Here is a 17,159-nt window from a genome sequence, read left to right on the forward strand (position 1 = left end):
TCAGCGGGTGGCCTCAGGGTCCAGAGATCCAATCGTCCTCCCGGCTCTGCTCTGAGCAGAACCCTGCTTGGGGTTCTCCCTCTCCCTCTGCCCCCCCCCAACAGCTCGCACTCTCTCTCCATAAAAAAGAAAGAAGAAAGTGAGAAATGAGGGAAAAGTGTCCTTTGTGGTGACCAGGAGAGGACGGTCCTGCAGCCGGGACCAGCACTGGAGGGATCTCCCGTGGAGGCCACTGTTCCCCGAGCCTGAACTCCCACAGTCCCACTGCCTGCTTGCTCAGGTGGGAAGACAGCCCCATTCGAGGAGGCCTGTGCCCCGCCCCTGAGGACGCAGGGTCCCCAGCCCTGGGGAAGGGGGAGGGGGAGGGGGACGAGCCCTGGAGCTCCACTCCCTGGCCAGTTAAATGCCCTGTTCCAGAGCCTTCCCAGCCGCCACCCCCCCCCCCCCGCCCCTGCTGCGGTGGCCACACGACCCCTGCACCGCGTCGTCCTCTCAACAGTCCCCGCAGTGCAGCCCAGCGCTGGGAACTCCGCCTGTCGTGGGCGCTGAGCAGCCGGACCCAGAGCCGGGGGTGGACGGGGGTGGATATGGGGAGGTGGTCCTCACGTGGCCCCAAAAGGACGACAGACCAGGGTCTGGCTCTGGACCAGCCGCGGGACACAGCCCTGTCCGACGGCGCCCTCTGTTGCCCAGCTGTGGGCGGCAGCAGCCTGGGCCTCCCAAGGCGAACCCAGGTGCCCCAAGCGCAGGTGCACGCCCCGTTCCAGAACCCAGGGGGTTGGAGCCCCTCCTCTGGGCTCAGCAGTGTTTGGGAGGCTCGGTTCAGTGTGTGCTGAAGGAGGTGGCCAAAGCTCTGTGCTCTTGGCCCCTCGCCCATGTCACCACCGGATCCGTCCCCATCAGCCGGTGGGACCTGCCGGAGCAGTGACCAGGGCAGGAATGTGTCCCAACCTGCGTGTGGCATCTAGCACTCCGCCCAGGGCTGCTGCCCACCACCCTCCAACATCCCTTTGCCACCAGCACCCTCTCCGCCGGCAGCCATGTCCCCCAGACTCTGGGGAGGCCTGACCGAGGTCCACCACTGACCTTGGGCGGGGTATGGAGAGCGCACCCGGCTCCAGGATGCTCCAGACCACGGACGGCAGTGCTGGGAGGAGCTGGGCCCCTCTGCCAGGCACCAGGCCTGTGTCCCCCAAACCCCACATACCAACCCCCCTCCTCTGATGTTGAGGAAGTGACCCGAGGGGACCCCTGTGGCATTCCAGAGGCCGGGGCCTTGGCTGACACCGTGAGTCTCCGGCTCCCCTTCTGATAAGACCCACCTTCGCCTCCTGAGTCCCACATTTGCTCAAAGTCCTAGACCCTGCAAGACGGAGGAAGGGCGGGAAGGACCACCGCCTCGCTTGTGCCCTCACAGAGCTTACGGCTCGCTACAGGTTAGAGACGCCCATGTTCGCAGCAGCCAAGAGGTGGAAACAACCCGTGTCCGTCCACGGAGGCACAAAATGTGGCCTGTCCACCCAGTGGAGTATGGCTCAGCCTGAAAAGGGAGGGGAACTCTGGCGCCCGCTTCCGGGTGGACACACCTGGAGGCCATCACGCTCCGTGGAACAGGCCAGTCACTGAAGGACACTTACTGCTCAAGTTCCATGCTGTGAGGGACCCAGAGCCTCCACATCCACCAGGACAGAACGTAGACAGTAGGCACAAGTGGCTGTGAGCAGGGCAAGGGCATGTTGTTTAACGGGGACAGAGTTTCAGGTGGGGAAGGTGGAAGATTCCGGAAACCGCTGGTGGGGACGGCTGTGCTAGGACCCTACTCATTACGCACCCGGGAACAAGGAGAGCCTAGCTACAGCATCCGAGGACCCGACCAGGCCGGGTGCGGGACTCTGGCCACGGGGAGTCTCTGAGGCTGGGCTCTGCCATCGCCCGCCAGGGTGGCTCAGTAAAACCTCCAACCAAGGACCACGAAGGCTTTTGTGGAAAAGTAATATTCCTAGTGCAGCCGTGGTCAAAGCCACGGAGGCCAGAGTACAGTCTGGGAACCAAGAATCTTTCTTTCTGATCCAGCAGAGGGAAAAACAGGGAAAGATGCCTGCCATCCTGTGGAGTGCTCCCCGGCCCTGCGGTCGGGTTCTGGGGGCGCCTGCGGCAGGCAGCAGGACACTAGCCGCCCCTCCCCTCTCCCTGCTCATTCTCCTGCACCTGCCTGCAACCTCTGCAGGCTTCCTGGGCTGCGAGCCCAACAAAGCTCTCCTCCTAGTGGTTATTCTTTTAAAAAAATAAATAAGTAAGAGTAATAAAGTAACAGTCTTCCTCTTCCAGTTTAATAGCCATCATTTAAATAAATCTGGGGTGATTCTTCCACGTTCTCAGTTTCTGATTTCTACGTATACATCTTGCAGGACCTGTTACTAATCCCCCAGGCGACCAGTTCCTCTGTTAGGAGAGAAGGACCATGCGGGAAGCTCCCTGGTCTCAGGGAGCGCCCTGGGCGGGAGAGGGACCCACAGTCCCCTTAGGCTGGCGTCAGGGGCTGCCAGGGAGGCAGAGCACTTCGCCAGCGCCAAGGACCCACAGGGGAGGCGGGGCGGGTCCCCAAAGATGGGCATCTAGTCCACGGCCCGCCCCCTGAATCGGGGTCTCAGTCTGGCTTCCTAGAGAAGCACTGATGTCACAGCCACTAATGGCCTTCATGAGAACTGTGGTTCCCACCCATGGCTGGTTCCCCTGGGGACACGTGGTGATGCCAGGAGCCAATGCTGGTTGTCGTGAGTGGGGGTGGGGTCCCCTTGTAGTGGGTCCAGGTATGCAATCGCAATGCACAGGACAGTCCCCCTCCCCCCACGAAGAATGATCTGGCCTCACATGCCGGGGGTGGGGGGGTGTCTAGGCCAGCGGTGCCCCAGCCCCTGCAGTGATAGGCAACCCTCCCACCGTCATGACCTCGGGGGCACGTGGATCTACATGGAACAGACCGCGTGTGTGACGACATAGCCACTACTAAAAATACTAATTCCTCTCCCAGCTGACAGTCCACGAGCCCTGGGGGAGGGTGCGATCACCTCGCTGGAGAAACCGACGTTCCCCCCAGGGCTGCCCAGCTTGGCTCCGGCTCACCCTCCCTCTGCTTGCTCCGTCCGGAGCGGGAGGCTAGCAAACAGAGCCTGTCACCCAAGGGAGATGGCACTGAAGGAACCGTAGGGCAGGGGCAGCTAGAGGTCCTCGTGGGCAGGACTCAGGTCCACTCGCTGGGCTTCTCCAAACAGCAGGAACGTGCACAGCCCCAGGCTGCCGACGGCGGCCACCAGGTTGAACATGGACGCCCAGGAGCCTGTGGTCTCGAGGAGATAGCCCCCCAGGCACACGCCCACGACACCTGCAGCAGATGGGGGCAGAAAGGCTGAGCGCTCCAAGGCGGTCCCGAGGGCAGGGCCAAGGAGCACATCTGGTGCCGGGGCTCCAGGAGGAGAGGCCAGGGGCGGCCTGTGGGACAGAACCTGGACTCAGGGGTCCACACCACCAGGCCGAGGGAAGGCCGGCCTCTGAGGGTCTCAGAGGGCCAGAGACCTCATGGGCTGCCCAGGGTACTGCCTACCTCAACAGGTCCCTCTCCAGCCCCCATGGAGAATGAGCCCCGACATTGTCATCCAGACACTCAACCCCGCGAACCCTGGGCCTCAAGGATTTGACTCCCATCTGGGGGTCTCGTGGGGGCTGGGGTACGCCATCAGAAAAGCGAACACCGTGGAAAGTGGCTGAGTTCTCGCCCTGCCGGCTCCGGGGGCTGCGCCCTCCCCTCTCCACTGGTGTGGCACTGTGGGACCCTCAAGGGCACCGTGGCCACCCTGTAGGGCTGGGCACCCGAGGGGTGGGGAGACACGGGGGTGGGGCCACCAGGAGGCACCACACCTGCCTCTCACCTGCCAAGGCTCCAGCTGTGTTGGCCACACCTGTGAACAGGACAGAGGAGGTCTCAGGAAGCCCCCCTACCCTGGAACGGTCCCTAGGGGCCCAGGGAGGGGTGAGGTTGGGTGAGGGATGCCTGTGGGGGAACAGTCACTTCCTATTCAAACATGGGCCAGGGGTTCTCACCAAACAGAAAGCCGGCACAGGACGGAGCCAGGTCCTGGATGTTGACTGAAATGCCACTACGGGAGAGAGGAAAGCAGTGACCACGGGATGGCCACCACTCCCCTACGCCCAGGGCTGTCCTCTGAGCGCCTGGAGCCTAGAAACTGCCAAGTGGGTCTTCAGACCTGAGCCCAGCCAGGGGCGGCCTGCCACGCTGGGGCACCGGGATTCGAGACCACCCCAGGGCCACAGCCCCACGCAGGCCATCCTGCCCACCCTGCTGTCCCATTCCCACCGCGCCACAGTGCAGGAGTCCATTCCCAGGGTGAAACGAACAATGGGAAGACAAGCTTGTTCGAATGCACAGTCACTTGCTATCTACTAATTTGAAAACCATTAAGCGGCTGATTGCTGAAACAATTTCCAGTGACATCTTCCTTGTCAAATGCTGGGCCTGCTGAGCACCTCAGGAGGGCCGCTGAACCAGAGGAAAGGGGCCAGAGGGCGCTCCTCCCCAGCCCCTCCCCATCTGCAAATCTAGTTTTTCCCAATATCCCGGGTCCGCGCAAGTGTGATACGGGAGAAACGTGGCCCCGTGGTTCGCTCTCGGGTGAGCCTGAGCCACGTGTCTTCTCCCACACACCCGGATGCCGGTGGCCCGGGATGCTGCCAGGTGCCCGTGGTCAGCCTGGGACAGCTCTGGTGGGGGGTGCCCGGCACTTACCTGTGGTTAAAGGTCTGCAGGCCAATGGAAGCAGATGCAAAGACCACAGACGTACAGAAGCTGGAGGTGTGACCCAAACACAGGGCAAACACGCTGGACAGCCCGAGGCCCATCACCTGCGGGAGAAGGGGGGTGGCAGGGCACAGGCCGTGGCGGACACTGGAAAGCCCCCCGCTCCTGGGGATGTGTGACGCGAGGCTCCGTGATAAGCCAGTCCCGCTGGTCAGACTGAGAGGGAAGCAGCCCGGCCCGCGTGCCAGGCTCGGCGGCACAGAGAACCCACCAACGCAGCTGGGAGAAGCGCTCAAGGCAGCCAAGCCAGCCCCCAGCACTGACCGAGGGCACCCTCCAAATGCCTTCTGGGTCGGGCCACTGGAGGTCAAACCCCTCGGGTCCCAGGAACAAACGGGTGTCCAAAGAGGCTCATCCCGCCCCTCTCTACCTGCATGAACTTCCGCACGGTGATGGTCCTGTAACCTGAGCGGGGGAGACGGGGAGACGGTCCCGTCGGCCCATTTGTGCTGAGCCCCTGACGGCCCCTGCTGGGTCCCAGCCGGCGCGGCTGCAGAGAAGGGGCAGGGCGGGGAGGGACAGGCCCTGGGCCCGAGGTAGGGTGTCCCTTGTTGTGCAGGAGGCGTGCGTACACACGTGAGCACGTACCTGCTCCCGGTGTCCCGTGTGCACCGTGCGTGCACGTGTGCGTGAGTGTGTGTCTGCACGTGCGGGTGCCGTGTGTGAGCGCGTGTGTTGGCCGTGTGTGACCACAGGTGCGGTGGGAGTGCGTGAGCCCGCGTGTCAGTGCGTCCGCGTATGTGTGTCCGTGTGCGAGCCCTGCACTGGGCGTGCCCCCGAGGACCCTCCAGGTCGCGGTGCAGCAGACGCACGGAGGGAAGGCGCGCTTTCTGCACGGGTCTGCGCAGCGCCTCCTCCTACCGTGCGCCGACCGCACTTCAGCGACCAGGGAGGACTGACGTCCAAGCGCGGCTGAGCTCTTCACCCTCAGGGGGTGCTCACTGGGGCTCCGGGCTCTCACACACACACGGCCCACCCGACCGATGACCTCTGACCCCATCAGATGACCTCTCCTCCTCTGAAGAAGCTCGGGGCCACACCCAGCCCCTGGGGAGAAACGCCACGGCCACAGGACTCAGGTCCTCGCATGGCGCCCCACTCCCCCAGGGAAACTGAGGCTGGGGTCTCATGCTGACAGGAAGTCCTCAGGGGCAAGGCCCCTTCCCTTCCCTCTAGAACTCCCCAGGAGGGGTGCCTCCCGCCCCCCAAGTGTGGCAAAGCCCAGGCTGGTTCCCAGGGGCCCCTCCCCCATGGCTCACCCTGATTGATAAGATGATCAGACAGAAACCCGCTGAACAGACTGGCGGGAATCGCCACCAGCCAAGGCACCACGTTGAAGACCCAGCCCTGCGGGAAGGAGGAAGCCTCAGAGGGGAGAGTCGCACGGGCTGGGCGGCTGCCCAAGGCCACGGATGCCCAGGAAGTCTCTCCCCCACAGAGACTGGGCTCCCGGGTGTGGGGGCCTCTTTGGCCCTGATGGTCCCCGCACTGGCCAAGCTCTAGGCCCGCCAGCGCTGTCTCCCTGCAGGTCAAGCCTCCCCTATGGCTCCCCACACCGTGAGCCGGCTGAGCTGCAGGTGCGGGCCCACCTTGGGGGGTCCTGGTCACCAGATGAGGAGGGTGGCCGGACAGCTGGGCTGGTGTGTACCAGGCTGCCCGGCAGGGGACAGCCCTGCCCACGTCCCGACCCCCGCTGGCCCACCCTCAGAAACGACCATCCACAGAATGGCTGCCAAGCTGTAGGGGCAGCGTTCGGGGTCCATCCCGGGAGCGAGGGCTGTGGCGGCAGGAAGCCACCCCGCCAGGCCCAGGTGCTGACCATAAGCCTGGGGGTGGACATCCCAGGGCCATGAGCCCGCATGCCGGAGCCGACACCGAGTCCCGGCACCGGTCTGCGGCGCTCCCTGTCCCTGAGAACGCCGCCGCGGCTCGCCCACCTTGGAGCTGGGGAACGTCTCCTGAAAGAAGGAGGGAAGCCAGGACAGGAGGATGAAGAAGGAGCCGGCCGACGACAGCTGGGAGGAGATGGCTGCCCTGTGGACAGGCGCCGGGCTCAGCGTCTGTCTGGACCCCAGCCCTGCCCAACGGGGGCTCTTGTGAGCATGGCCCCCCACGCGCCACACAGGGCCCGGGCGTGGAGGTCAGGAGCCAGGGCTGGACCCACACCAGGGAACACCCAAGACCCACCATGCTCGACCCTATCCTGCCACACCCCCGCATGCACTGTGGTCCCGAGGCTCACCAGACTGAAGGCTTCCGGAAAAGCTGTCTCCAGGGAACTTTGGTGTGCCTGGACATCGGCAGGCCTTGCGCCAAGATGCCCAAGGCCAGGATGAGGTCTGAGGGGAGCAGGGCATTTGCACATGAAAGATCCTCACCGTCAGGGCACAGCACCGCTTGCTGCCGACCGGCTCCTGCTGGAGGGGGCAGCTCCCGCGGGCCCGGCCTGTGTGTGACCCCACCACACTGTCTTCCCTGCACGCATCCTGGGTTGTCCCCACACTTGTGTGGACCCTCAGTCCTTCCCCTGCCCGCCGATCTCCCAAGCCCTGCTTCCTGCCACCCTCAGCCCAGCTGCCCCCCAGCTGTCCCTGCGCGCCTGCATGGGCCTGAGAGTGGGCACTTTCCTCAAGCTCCAGGTGGGGCAAAGCCACAGCTCAGGGTCCTGCGTCAGCGGACGGTGAGCGGCTCCGGGAGGGGATGGGCACCGGGCCCTCGCCCCTCCCTGGGCAGCTGTGTTTGCTGGCGCTCGCCCACCTGGCCACGGTACCTTTTCCATTCAGTAGGCACCTGTACACGTAACACACCCACAGCAGCGTGAGGCCACCCGAGAAGTAGAAGACACTTGGCCAGCCGTACCGGTCCAGGAGGAGGGAGCCCACGGCCCCTGTCACCAGCATCCTGGAGGACAGACAGTGGTGTGGCTGTGACCCCAGGCTTCCCTCAGGCCAGGTGATGCCTCTGAGAAACCCCCGCCCCCACCCTGTGGACCTTGCCACCAGGGAAGCAGGCTCAGGAGGTCCCATCTGATCATGTTTTGTGAGGGGTTTGGAGAATTTGGGGAGACTTCTGGATGCCTTGGACCCGGAGTCCCGGCACTGCTTTAATTCCTTGCTTCCCGCCCTTCAAGCCGGTCCCCTATGGAGGTGTGACTTCTAAACTAAAAAGGCGGCAGAGAAGAAGGGACGGGTTCGGGAACTCACAGGAAACCCCCCGTTGTCCATCTCACAGGCACACAGGCGGACATCCTGCAATTTCTAAACCCAGAAGCAGCACAGCCGAGCACAACAGCCGGACGCCTGGCGGCTCCGGGGTTCCAGGCACCCCCGTGGGGCGAGCCCTCCCGCATGCCAGGCGTCCGCAGAGCCGCAGCCAGGACAGCTAACGAGGGACAGAGGAGGGCGAGCGGGGCCGGCAGGCACGGGGGTGCCTTCCCCTCAGCCCCACCGTGGGCAGAGTCTCTCCGGGTGCCTCCCAGCCCGGGACACAGGCCCAGGCCCCCGCTGAGGCGGGGTTTCAGGAAAACGGCACATCCTGCGTGGTACGTTTGCCCCAGGCAGCTTATCCAGAATTCCCACGGCCCGGGTGCCCTGGGTTTTATTTGGGTGGCTCCTGGCCCACCCGCAGCATCCCCTGGCCCTCTGATTTCCTGTCTCCATCCTGGGGGCAACGGCACCGGGGGCCTGAGCCCTGGGGCAGCGAGGCCCTGTCAGCACCATGATGTGGCCCTTCTCCCTGAGTGAGGCCTACATGCGGGAGCACAGGCATGACGTCAGGACCACGCCCTGTGCCCCCAGCGGACTGCACCCTCTCTCGCCACCCCCCCAGCACAGATGGAAGGAGCCTCAGTGGACTGGCCACTGCCCCGGCCCACGGGCCTCAAAGCCGCGCCACTGGCCCAGGCGTCAGGGACCAGGTGCCTGGCACCGAGAAGCACAAGGACGGCCGGTCTCCTGCAGCCCAGAACCAGCTTCCCACGTCACCCTGAGCTGCATATGTGCCCACGTGGCCTGTCCCTGCCCGGACCCCACAGGCACACCCTGGGTCGCCCGGGCTCCCTGGGTCAGGACTCACCCAAACTGGGAGCCGGCCCCCACGGTGCTGTAGGTGAACGCTCGCTCGCTCTCTCGCACCTTCTGGGACAGCAGGCTGGTCAGCGCCGGAAAGTACACGCCTGAAACGAGCGGAGAGCTGTGAGCCCAAGAGTCACCCGGGTCCTGCGAGCGAAGCCAGCCAGGGTGGGAGCCAGGCCGGGACGAGTCGAGTTTGGGGTGTCCTTCTTGCTGACCTCACCCCCAAGGACCAGCAGGACTCAGCGAGCCTCCCCGCATCCCGCATGGGAAACAGCCGCACCCACAGTCGGGCCAGCCGCACACTCGCAGCGTGGGCCGTGGAAGCGATGTTGGGTCCCAGCTGGGGCTCCTGTTGCCATCACCCTGACGCTGACCCCAGGCCGCACCAGCCTGTGTCCTGGCATGGACACCCACTCATGCCCACGCACGCCCACACTGGCGTCCACACTCACGTGCATACTCGTGCCCACTCCCGTCCAAGGTGCACGCCCAGCCCTGTGCAGCCGCAGCACCCCGTGTGACCCTGCCTGCACACCCCAGGGCCATCGCCGTCGGGGGGTTAGGAAGGGAGCAGCTGAAGTTTCCTTACAACTTCCTGTGAGTCTACAATGATTTCAATCTGATTTTTATTTTGATTTTCAAAATCTGATTTTGTGGTTCCCTTTTCCACGCTTTTCTCTAAAAGTACCAGGAAGAGCTAAGAGGCCAGTGGGTGAGACAGGATTCGCCTTCCCATCAGGGCCCCTCCCCCCAGCCCCCGCCAAGTGCCAGTCGCCCAGAGCGACGGCTGCCCCTCAAGCCCCCTGTACTGGGCCACAGACTGGCCTCTGGGGAAGATGGGGACATGGCCTGAGCTGAGGGCCACCTGGCTGGGCACCCCGAGAGCCAGCTCCCGCAGGGGCCAATGGCCAGTAAGCCAGACTGCTGGTGCTGGTTAGCACACTGGGAGAGGCGTCGGTCCTGGGGGGGTTGGCCCCGGGGGCAGCCTGTACACTCAGCAAATCCCCACTGCGCCACGGGCCATGGTGGCAACAGATACCGCACACCAGGCTGGCTGCCGCCATGTCTCTGGAGCAGAGGAGGGCGTCTGACGTTAGAATGTGCCAGGCTGGGAAGTGTCTCCAGGGCAGGCAAACCAGCCGGTGAGAGTCGCTGAGAGCAGGCGTCGGCCAGCATGGTCTGCACTCCCGCTGCCCTGTCCAGGGCCCCGCAGCCAGGCCCGAAGCTCCGGCCACCCTATCAGCGGCCACACAGGGCCGTGGACATGCCTCCTCTGATCTAGGGCCCATCCCACGTGGGAGCACTCGTGAGGACAGGCATGTGCACGCATGTGCACTCACACACGCGTGTGGACAACACGTGTACCCGCTTTGCTCTCCCACGGCTGAGACCAGGAGGGACGCTACGGGGCAGCCCTACCTTGGAGCAAGCCCGTGAGGATGCGTGAGAAGGTCATGAAGACCAGGTGCGCGCCACTGAGGTGGGCGAGCAGCGGGGTGGCGGCGGTGAGGAAGCCCCAGGCGCAGGCGGACAGCAGGATGACCTTCTCCCCGCCGATCCTGAGGAAGGACAGGGGGACAGTGACGGGAGTGTGGCGGCCAGACGGCCGGGCAGGCTGAGAAGATCCCACTCGCAGAAAGCACGGCCAGAGCCTCCTCCTCTGCAGGAGAGGCCGACGGTAGGAGCGCAGGTCCAGCCTGTCCATCTGTCCCGACAAGCACCGCACTGGGCTGCCGGGGGCTCCTCAGGGTGCTGTGCACCTGCCCGCACCACCCTCCCGGCCTCCCCCGTGGAGCCCGGCTCTCCCAGCTCGTGTGTTGCTTGGTGGGGAGGGCGGGCAGGTGCACATTCTTTCTGCAGGAGCCCCGGCCCCAGGGCAGCCCCAAGCCCGCGTGGGGAGCAGCGCTGCTCACCGGTCTCCAAGGTGGCCGCCCACCACCTGCGTCAGGCAGTAGCCCCAAAAGAAGCTGCTGAGCACAAGGCCGGCCTCCTTCTTGTTCCAGCCGAAGTCTTGGCTCATGGACACGGTGCACACGGGCACGCTGACGCGGGCGCAGTACAGCAGGCATGTGCCCAGCAGCAGCGTTGCCGTCCACGTCTGGCACTCGGGCCTGCGGGATAGAAGGGGCTGCGTCAGGCCTGGAGGAGCAGCACGGCCTCCTCCAAACACCCCCGCCCCCAGGTCTGTGGCTGAGCCTGCGATGAGCCTCTCACAGCCGCAGGGCCGGGAACGACCAGCCGGCCGGCAGAAACGCAGGTCAGACGGGCGGCAGCTCAGTAAGCCGCCCGGGGGGTGCCACAGGGTGGGAGCAGGATAGTGGGTCCCCGGAGGGTGCCCAGGAAAGCAGTGTCTGCCCGGCAGAGGACCTCGGGCAGGGGACACGGTGCCTTCAGGACAGTCGGCTCTTGGAGAACCTGGGCAGGGCTGAAGCAGCCCTGCCAGCCAGGGAAGGTGTCCACACAGCGATCATCCTTCAGACTCCTGGCCCACGCTCCGTGACTGGCCCTGACGCCAGGCAAGTTAGAAACTGTCCCAGCCGGGAGGCGGTAAGACCCCAAATGGGGTCCCAGGGCGTCAAAACAAACAGCAGGATCTCCACAAACGATGGGCTTTGGCTCCTAGTGCCGTGTTGACATTTGCTGATGGGACAAAGGCAGGACATGGACAGATGTGGCAGGAGGTGCCCTGGGCATAGGGGACCCTGGACCCTTCAGAGAGACTCTGGAAATCAAGAACCGTTCTCAGAGACAAAGCTGACTTTCCTACGGTGAGAGAGGGGGGTGCCGTTCACATGGGTGGGAGACGGGCAGGGGTGCTGCGGCGGCAGGGGGTCCTGGGGTGTGGCTGGCAATGCCTCAGGCAGTGGGCGTGGCGCCAGGGGGCAGGCAGTGAGGGCAACAGACTGGCGGGGAGCTTAGGGGTCCCACCCGCACCCGACGTCCCCAGTAGGGCACGGGGGCAGGCGGCCGGCCTCTCCCCCAGGAAGAACGACCTCCTACGTCTGAGGGCACCTTCTTGCCGGCAGGTGGTGCCCAAGCCAGGAACCAGATCGATGCGCCTAATGAGATGTGTCTGTCACCCCACAGGCAGGCCCCAACCTGGCACAGGGCCCACCTCTCCGGGGGAAGAGCTGGCCAGGGGCACGTCAAGGTTGCCCCGCCCAGCAGGGTGGACGGCTGACCGTGGGAGTCATTCTGGGGACTCAACAGGGAGTGCGAATCTGCGCCTGCCATCCGTGGAACGCACAGCTAGCCCGTGGGCACCACTGGTTGGGGTAGTGGACAGGCCTCTTGGAGCCTGTGTCCTCAAAGAAGAAGGGCTCATGCCCGTGACTTCTGCCCCTTGACAGGTCAGTAAACAGCAGAGTGACCAGCACATTCCCGATGTCCCAATAAGGAGCCCCTGCAACTGCCTGGGAGGGAGGTAAAGCCACCATGTCCACGTCCTCCGGCCGGCACAGTCCGTGGGCGAGCAACCCCCTTGCAAACCACCATGCACTTTTCCACAGTCAGGAGGAGGAGGCATCCACCTGGCCAGGCCTGCGGCGGGACCATCCCTTCACGGCCGCTGCCCTAGAAGAGGCCACAGTCCCACCAGCAGACACAGCTGATGAGAGGTTCGCCAGGACCACGAGGGGGTTTGGGGTGAATGAGTCCGGTTCCAACAACCCGGCCTTCCGTCCCCCAGCAGCCCCGTATCTGTAGGCCAGGCCCCGTCTGGGGCTGGTTTGGGAATCTCCAAGGGGCGTGCAGCGCAGTAGAGAACTCTGTAGGCAGAGCGGCTGGGGTGCCGCCTGAGCCCACCGTTGGACTGCCACCCCTCCACGTACACGGGGAAGAGGTGCGACCACAGATTTCAAGCTCGGTCTCAGCGTCCAAGGGGTGCTACGGGTGGGACTCTGGGGCACCCCTCTGCTGCCCTCTGCACTCACATAGGAGTCCAGTGGGAAATAGGATCCTGTGCTAAAAATACACCCAGTTCTGTCGATCCGGAAGCCAGACACCAGACCCTGCTTTGGCTAGGCTGGGGGAGGGCGCTCCTTCTCCAGGCTGACCACAGGAGAAATGGGCCAGTGACCCCTCAACACCATGCCCCCCCCCACTTCCTGATTCTTAAGACCAAACCCGCCCTGTGAACACTCATCCCGGTGTCCGTCCCCATGTGCCCCTCCTGAGGGCAGCAGGCCTGTCGGGGACTTCTGAGCAAACAGCCCTGCTGGCCTACTAGGGAGGCCCAGAGGAACACAGTCCAAATGGCCCATTCGAGCCGGGCCAGCTGCTGGCCTGCGCCTAGCCGGCTGCCGCCCGGGGAGCCCCTGGGGGTGTGCCTGCCCCGCGGCATTGCTGTGGCCTCCAGATGCCTCATCCCGGGTGACCCACGTGGGCCCACAGTATCCCTGTGCCTCTGCGCTCGGGCTCGCTGCCAGCATCCATGTGCCTGCCCGAGGGCACTAGGACTGCCGGACGTGGGAGCAAAGCTTTCAACATCCCCTGACAGCCACCGTCCGCAGGGGCCCTTCTGTAGTCAAAGCCATGGAGGGTCACCTGCCCACCTGGCCATCGGGAGCCTCTTCCCGGTGAGCCCAAGAGCTCGCATGGGAAGCCCGGCTGGAAAACGGGGGGCGCCTGGGGTCTCAGAGGGTTAAAGCCGCTACCTTCAGCTCAGGTCAAGACCCCAGGGTCCTGGGATGAGCCCCGCATCAGGCTCTCTGCTCGGTGGGGAGCCTGCTTCCCCCTGTCTCTCTGCCTGCCTCTCTGCCTACTTGTGATCTCTCTCTGTCAAATAAATAAATAACATCTTTTAAAAAAAGAAAGAAAGAAACACCGGAAGGCCAGCTGAGGCTGACCCGCTCAGGAAGGGTGGCGCGTACCTAGAACACAATGAAGCCCCCTGGCCTCCTCCTGACCACAGCATGCCAAGAAAGGCCCCTCAGCGTGCAGACCACCAGTCTGCTGTGAGCCTGCGTGGGGCCAGGTGCTGCGGGTTCCTCCCTGGGCCCTGGAGGCCCCCCGGCACTGCCAGTGAGGCGGGTGAAGTGACTTCCTCTACAGCTGGTGGGGACACAGAACGAGCAAGTCTGGCTAGAGGCGGCGACCCGACAAGGACAGCTGCCTGAGGGCTGGTGAGCACGCCAGGCCCAGACTCCTTGATCTTGCGGAGGGCTGTCTGGGAACCCAGAGGCTACAGCAGGATGAGCCAGGAAAGCTCCATCCTGCTCACTCTGCCCCGTCCTGGGCCTCAGGTCCGTGCCCCGAACTCAGCAGAATGCTTCCTATGAACCTTCTAGAACCTTGTGCTTTCTGCCAACGGCCCCTATGCATAAGAAGCTCCATGGCTGAGCAAATGCGTGGCCACGTGGCTCCTTGATTCAGAAAAGGGAACTGTGCCCGCACTGCAGGCCTGGAGAGCACACACAGGTCCAGGGCCACTGGCTGCCCCCACCCCAGCGACGCGGCTGATGAGTGGCAGCCTGGCTTCCCAGGGCCACAAGAGCAGATGCACGGTTGTCAAGGCGGAGAGCACGCCACGTCGGCTGCAATAAACTGCCACACTTCCTGTGACTGACAGAACTGGCCACTCAGGGGTGGGGGTGGGGATGACTTCGTCCCAGCAGAGCCCAGGTCCATCCAGGACCCCCCAGACCCCTCCGGAACTGCTGCCTCACCTGCCAAGGGCCGGGGGAGCTGCAGGTGCTCCCTCCTGAGCCACAGAGGGAAGAAGTTAAGGGAAGGCCAGGCAGAGCCACGGAAACCGAACCCAAGAGGGAAGTTTGCAGGATATGCTGTAGCCACAGCCACAACACTCTGCCCACACGGCCGTGAAGCCTGGATCAGCCCCTCAATAACCAGACAGCGGGGAGGGAAGACAGGAGCAAGGCAGGCCGCAGGGCACTCCTGGCCCCGGCCGTACCCCTGAGCGCAGCGCCCTGTCCTGGGGGTGCTTGGCACGGAGACCCAGCCCTTCTCCACACCTCGTCCTGCAGGAAACTTCCAGCCTCTGTGGGCCACTTCGCGATGTCGGCCTCTCTCCAACTTCCCCACTAACCTCTCTCCAACTTCCCCACTAACTTTGCCCTCATCCTTCCCCAGCCTCGGGGGGTTGGGGGGGGGGGGGCTTCCCCTTAGAGGCCTCCTGCAAGCCTGTGCCTGGGCGCAGGGGCAGGAACCAGCCGTCGCCCTGCAGGGAGCAGGCTCCCCGGGCACTCAGAGCTGGAGGTGGACTGGCCTTGGGATCCCAGGGCCCAATTTTGGATCCAGCGTCCAGCTGGCTGGCCTGAGGGACCGTGGTCCACAGAACTAGAGCAAGGGCTGAGGCATGTGGTCTGGGGGTCTGGGGTCTCCTCAGAGGGGCCCTTGTGTGTCTTCCTGCCCTGGGGACTTCTGCACGTGGCAGTGGACGTGGACACAGAATATGAAAACGAGTGGGCAGTCGGCCTGGGCCCCGTCCATGGAGACCACAGCACACAGCTGGCAGGTGGAGGCAGGACTCCCCCACCCCCCACCCACAGGCTCCCCAGCTGCCCTGCCGCGTGACCCTCTACCACTCCCCTGGCCCTCAGGCCTGGATATCCGTGTGGTCCTACCTGGCAGGGTCAGTCCTAGGACTCCCAGCTGTGCCTGTGAGCTGGCTCTCCACCATCTAGGGTCTGCAGGCCTGGAGGCCTGCAGAGGGCTCAAGGGGCACTCGCTGGCCCTGGGACTGGATGGAAGGGCGGAGGACCCTGGATTGGGTCTGGGTAGTGCACGACCTCAGGGCTTGGAGTGGTGGCCTCGGCCCCTCCCCAAGCCACCACGCTCCCCCCCACGCCCCCCCACCCCACCCCACACCTTGGCCCCACCTGGACCACTGGGTGTTCTCGGCCCCGTCCCCGCGGGCCTCCTCCAGCGGCAGCGGCTGCGGCTGCATCGGGGGCGGCCGTCCGCGGGCACAGGGCTTAGCGCGTCCAGGTTGGGCTCCCGCCGGCCGACCCACACGGGCAGCACCGCCCAAGGCCACGTGTCAGTCCAGCGGCGCTTCCGTCTGGCGCTCTTAGGACGCGTCGCCCCCGACGGCCACCGCGAAGGGCGGGCCGGCGGGCGGGGCGGAGCACACGCCTTGTCCCCGCCCGATCCCTCCCGCCCCGCGCTCCGCGGTTGGCTGTCAGGACACACCTCCCTGCTGCTCCTGGGGGCACCCGCACAGGCAGACGGGGAGGGCGCCGGGTTCCCTGCCGCAGGCTGGACAGATCAGGCTACAGTGGGGCTGTGCAGGGCCAGGCCGGGTGGTCCTGGCACAGGGCATTTTGACTTTGACCTTGGACGCCTGTGGAGAATTGGGGGATGGTGGTGGTCCTCCACCCTCACCCTGCCTGTCACAGGGCTGTGCGCATCGGGACCGTCTTCATGCAGCGCAAGGACAGTTCAGTCAGGAGTAGCCAACTGTCGACGTGGACCTCTGGAGGTGGGCTCCAGCCTTGTCACCCTGGGCCAGTCTGTGCTGGGCGGCCGAGGGCCAGCGCCCACACAACAGGCGCTGCAGAAGGGTTGGAGCTCCCCGCAGAGGTGTGTGGAGCACGCAGGCTCTGCCAGGCCCCAAGCAGGCCCCTTGGACCTCCCTCACAGGGGGCTTCACGTGTCCACAGGAAGGACCCAGCCAGCATCGCGCACACCGCGACCCAAGGGCAAGGAGCGGACTCTGGGCGCACAGCGCCGCCCTGTGCAGCTGCCTCCCTCCCCCCGCCCCCAAGTCCACCCACCTCGCAGCAGCCTGGCCAATCTTGCCAAGGCTTCTCGCTGCCCTGAGAACCAAACCTGGGAGAGCCCCACAGCACAGGGCCCCCCTTCCCCCACCCTCCAGCCCCAGGGGCTGATTCCCACCCGGCCCAGCCCGCAGAACCAGCCCCACTGGGATGGAGGGGACCGGCCAGGCCTCCGCTGTGCTCCTCCTCCATGTGCGCAGGAACCAAAGGAGGCCGAAGCTATCTTCTGAGCAGAACCAACAGCGGCAGAGGGAAAGGAGAGCGACAGGCTGTGTGTGATTTCCCTGGACACCAGAAAGACGAACTTTATGACAATAAATGAATTTATTATTATTCTACTTGTGGAATTCTTGAAGGTTCTGGAACAGATCATTCTCTTCAAAGTGCTGGTGAGTTCAGTACGTGAGTCTTGAAAACAGCGCTGTGCAACACGTTTCACGCTAAAAATACGCCTGGACACCCAGAGACTACAGA

At 64.6% G+C, this 17,159-nt stretch overlaps 1 protein-coding gene across 9 annotated transcripts; it reads right to left on the bottom strand.

The window, feature by feature from the left end:
* Positions 1-2,308: 2,308 nt before the first annotated feature.
* Positions 2,309-15,994, bottom strand: SLC17A9 (solute carrier family 17 member 9). 9 transcript variants are annotated; one of them, XM_059133235.1, is made up of 14 exons: positions 15,786-15,934; positions 15,531-15,679; positions 10,860-11,057; positions 10,366-10,505; positions 8,948-9,047; positions 7,631-7,774; positions 7,116-7,212; positions 6,811-6,907; positions 6,133-6,220; positions 5,244-5,363; positions 4,802-4,917; positions 4,099-4,154; positions 3,927-3,956; positions 2,309-3,382 (listed from the first exon to the last, which is right to left on the bottom strand). In XM_059133235.1, the coding sequence occupies exons 3-14, from the start codon at positions 11,013-11,015 to the stop codon at positions 3,219-3,221; spliced, it is 1,308 nt and encodes a 435-aa protein (XP_058989218.1). In that variant the 5' UTR covers positions 11,016-11,057; positions 15,531-15,679; positions 15,786-15,934; the 3' UTR covers positions 2,309-3,218. The 9 variants fall into 9 exon arrangements, 8 of the variants coding, with proteins under 8 accessions (XP_058989218.1, XP_058989215.1, XP_058989217.1 ...); XM_059133232.1 differs by lacking the exon at positions 15,531-15,679 and having other exon boundaries at positions 5,244-5,278; positions 7,644-7,774; positions 15,786-15,984; XM_059133234.1 differs by lacking the exon at positions 15,531-15,679 and having other exon boundaries at positions 15,786-15,943.
* Between the last annotated feature and the right edge of the window lie 1,165 nt (positions 15,995-17,159).

This window comes from Mustela lutreola, chromosome 9, assembly GCF_030435805.1.
Source record: "Mustela lutreola isolate mMusLut2 chromosome 9, mMusLut2.pri, whole genome shotgun sequence".
Taxonomy (NCBI): domain Eukaryota; kingdom Metazoa; phylum Chordata; class Mammalia; order Carnivora; family Mustelidae; genus Mustela; species Mustela lutreola.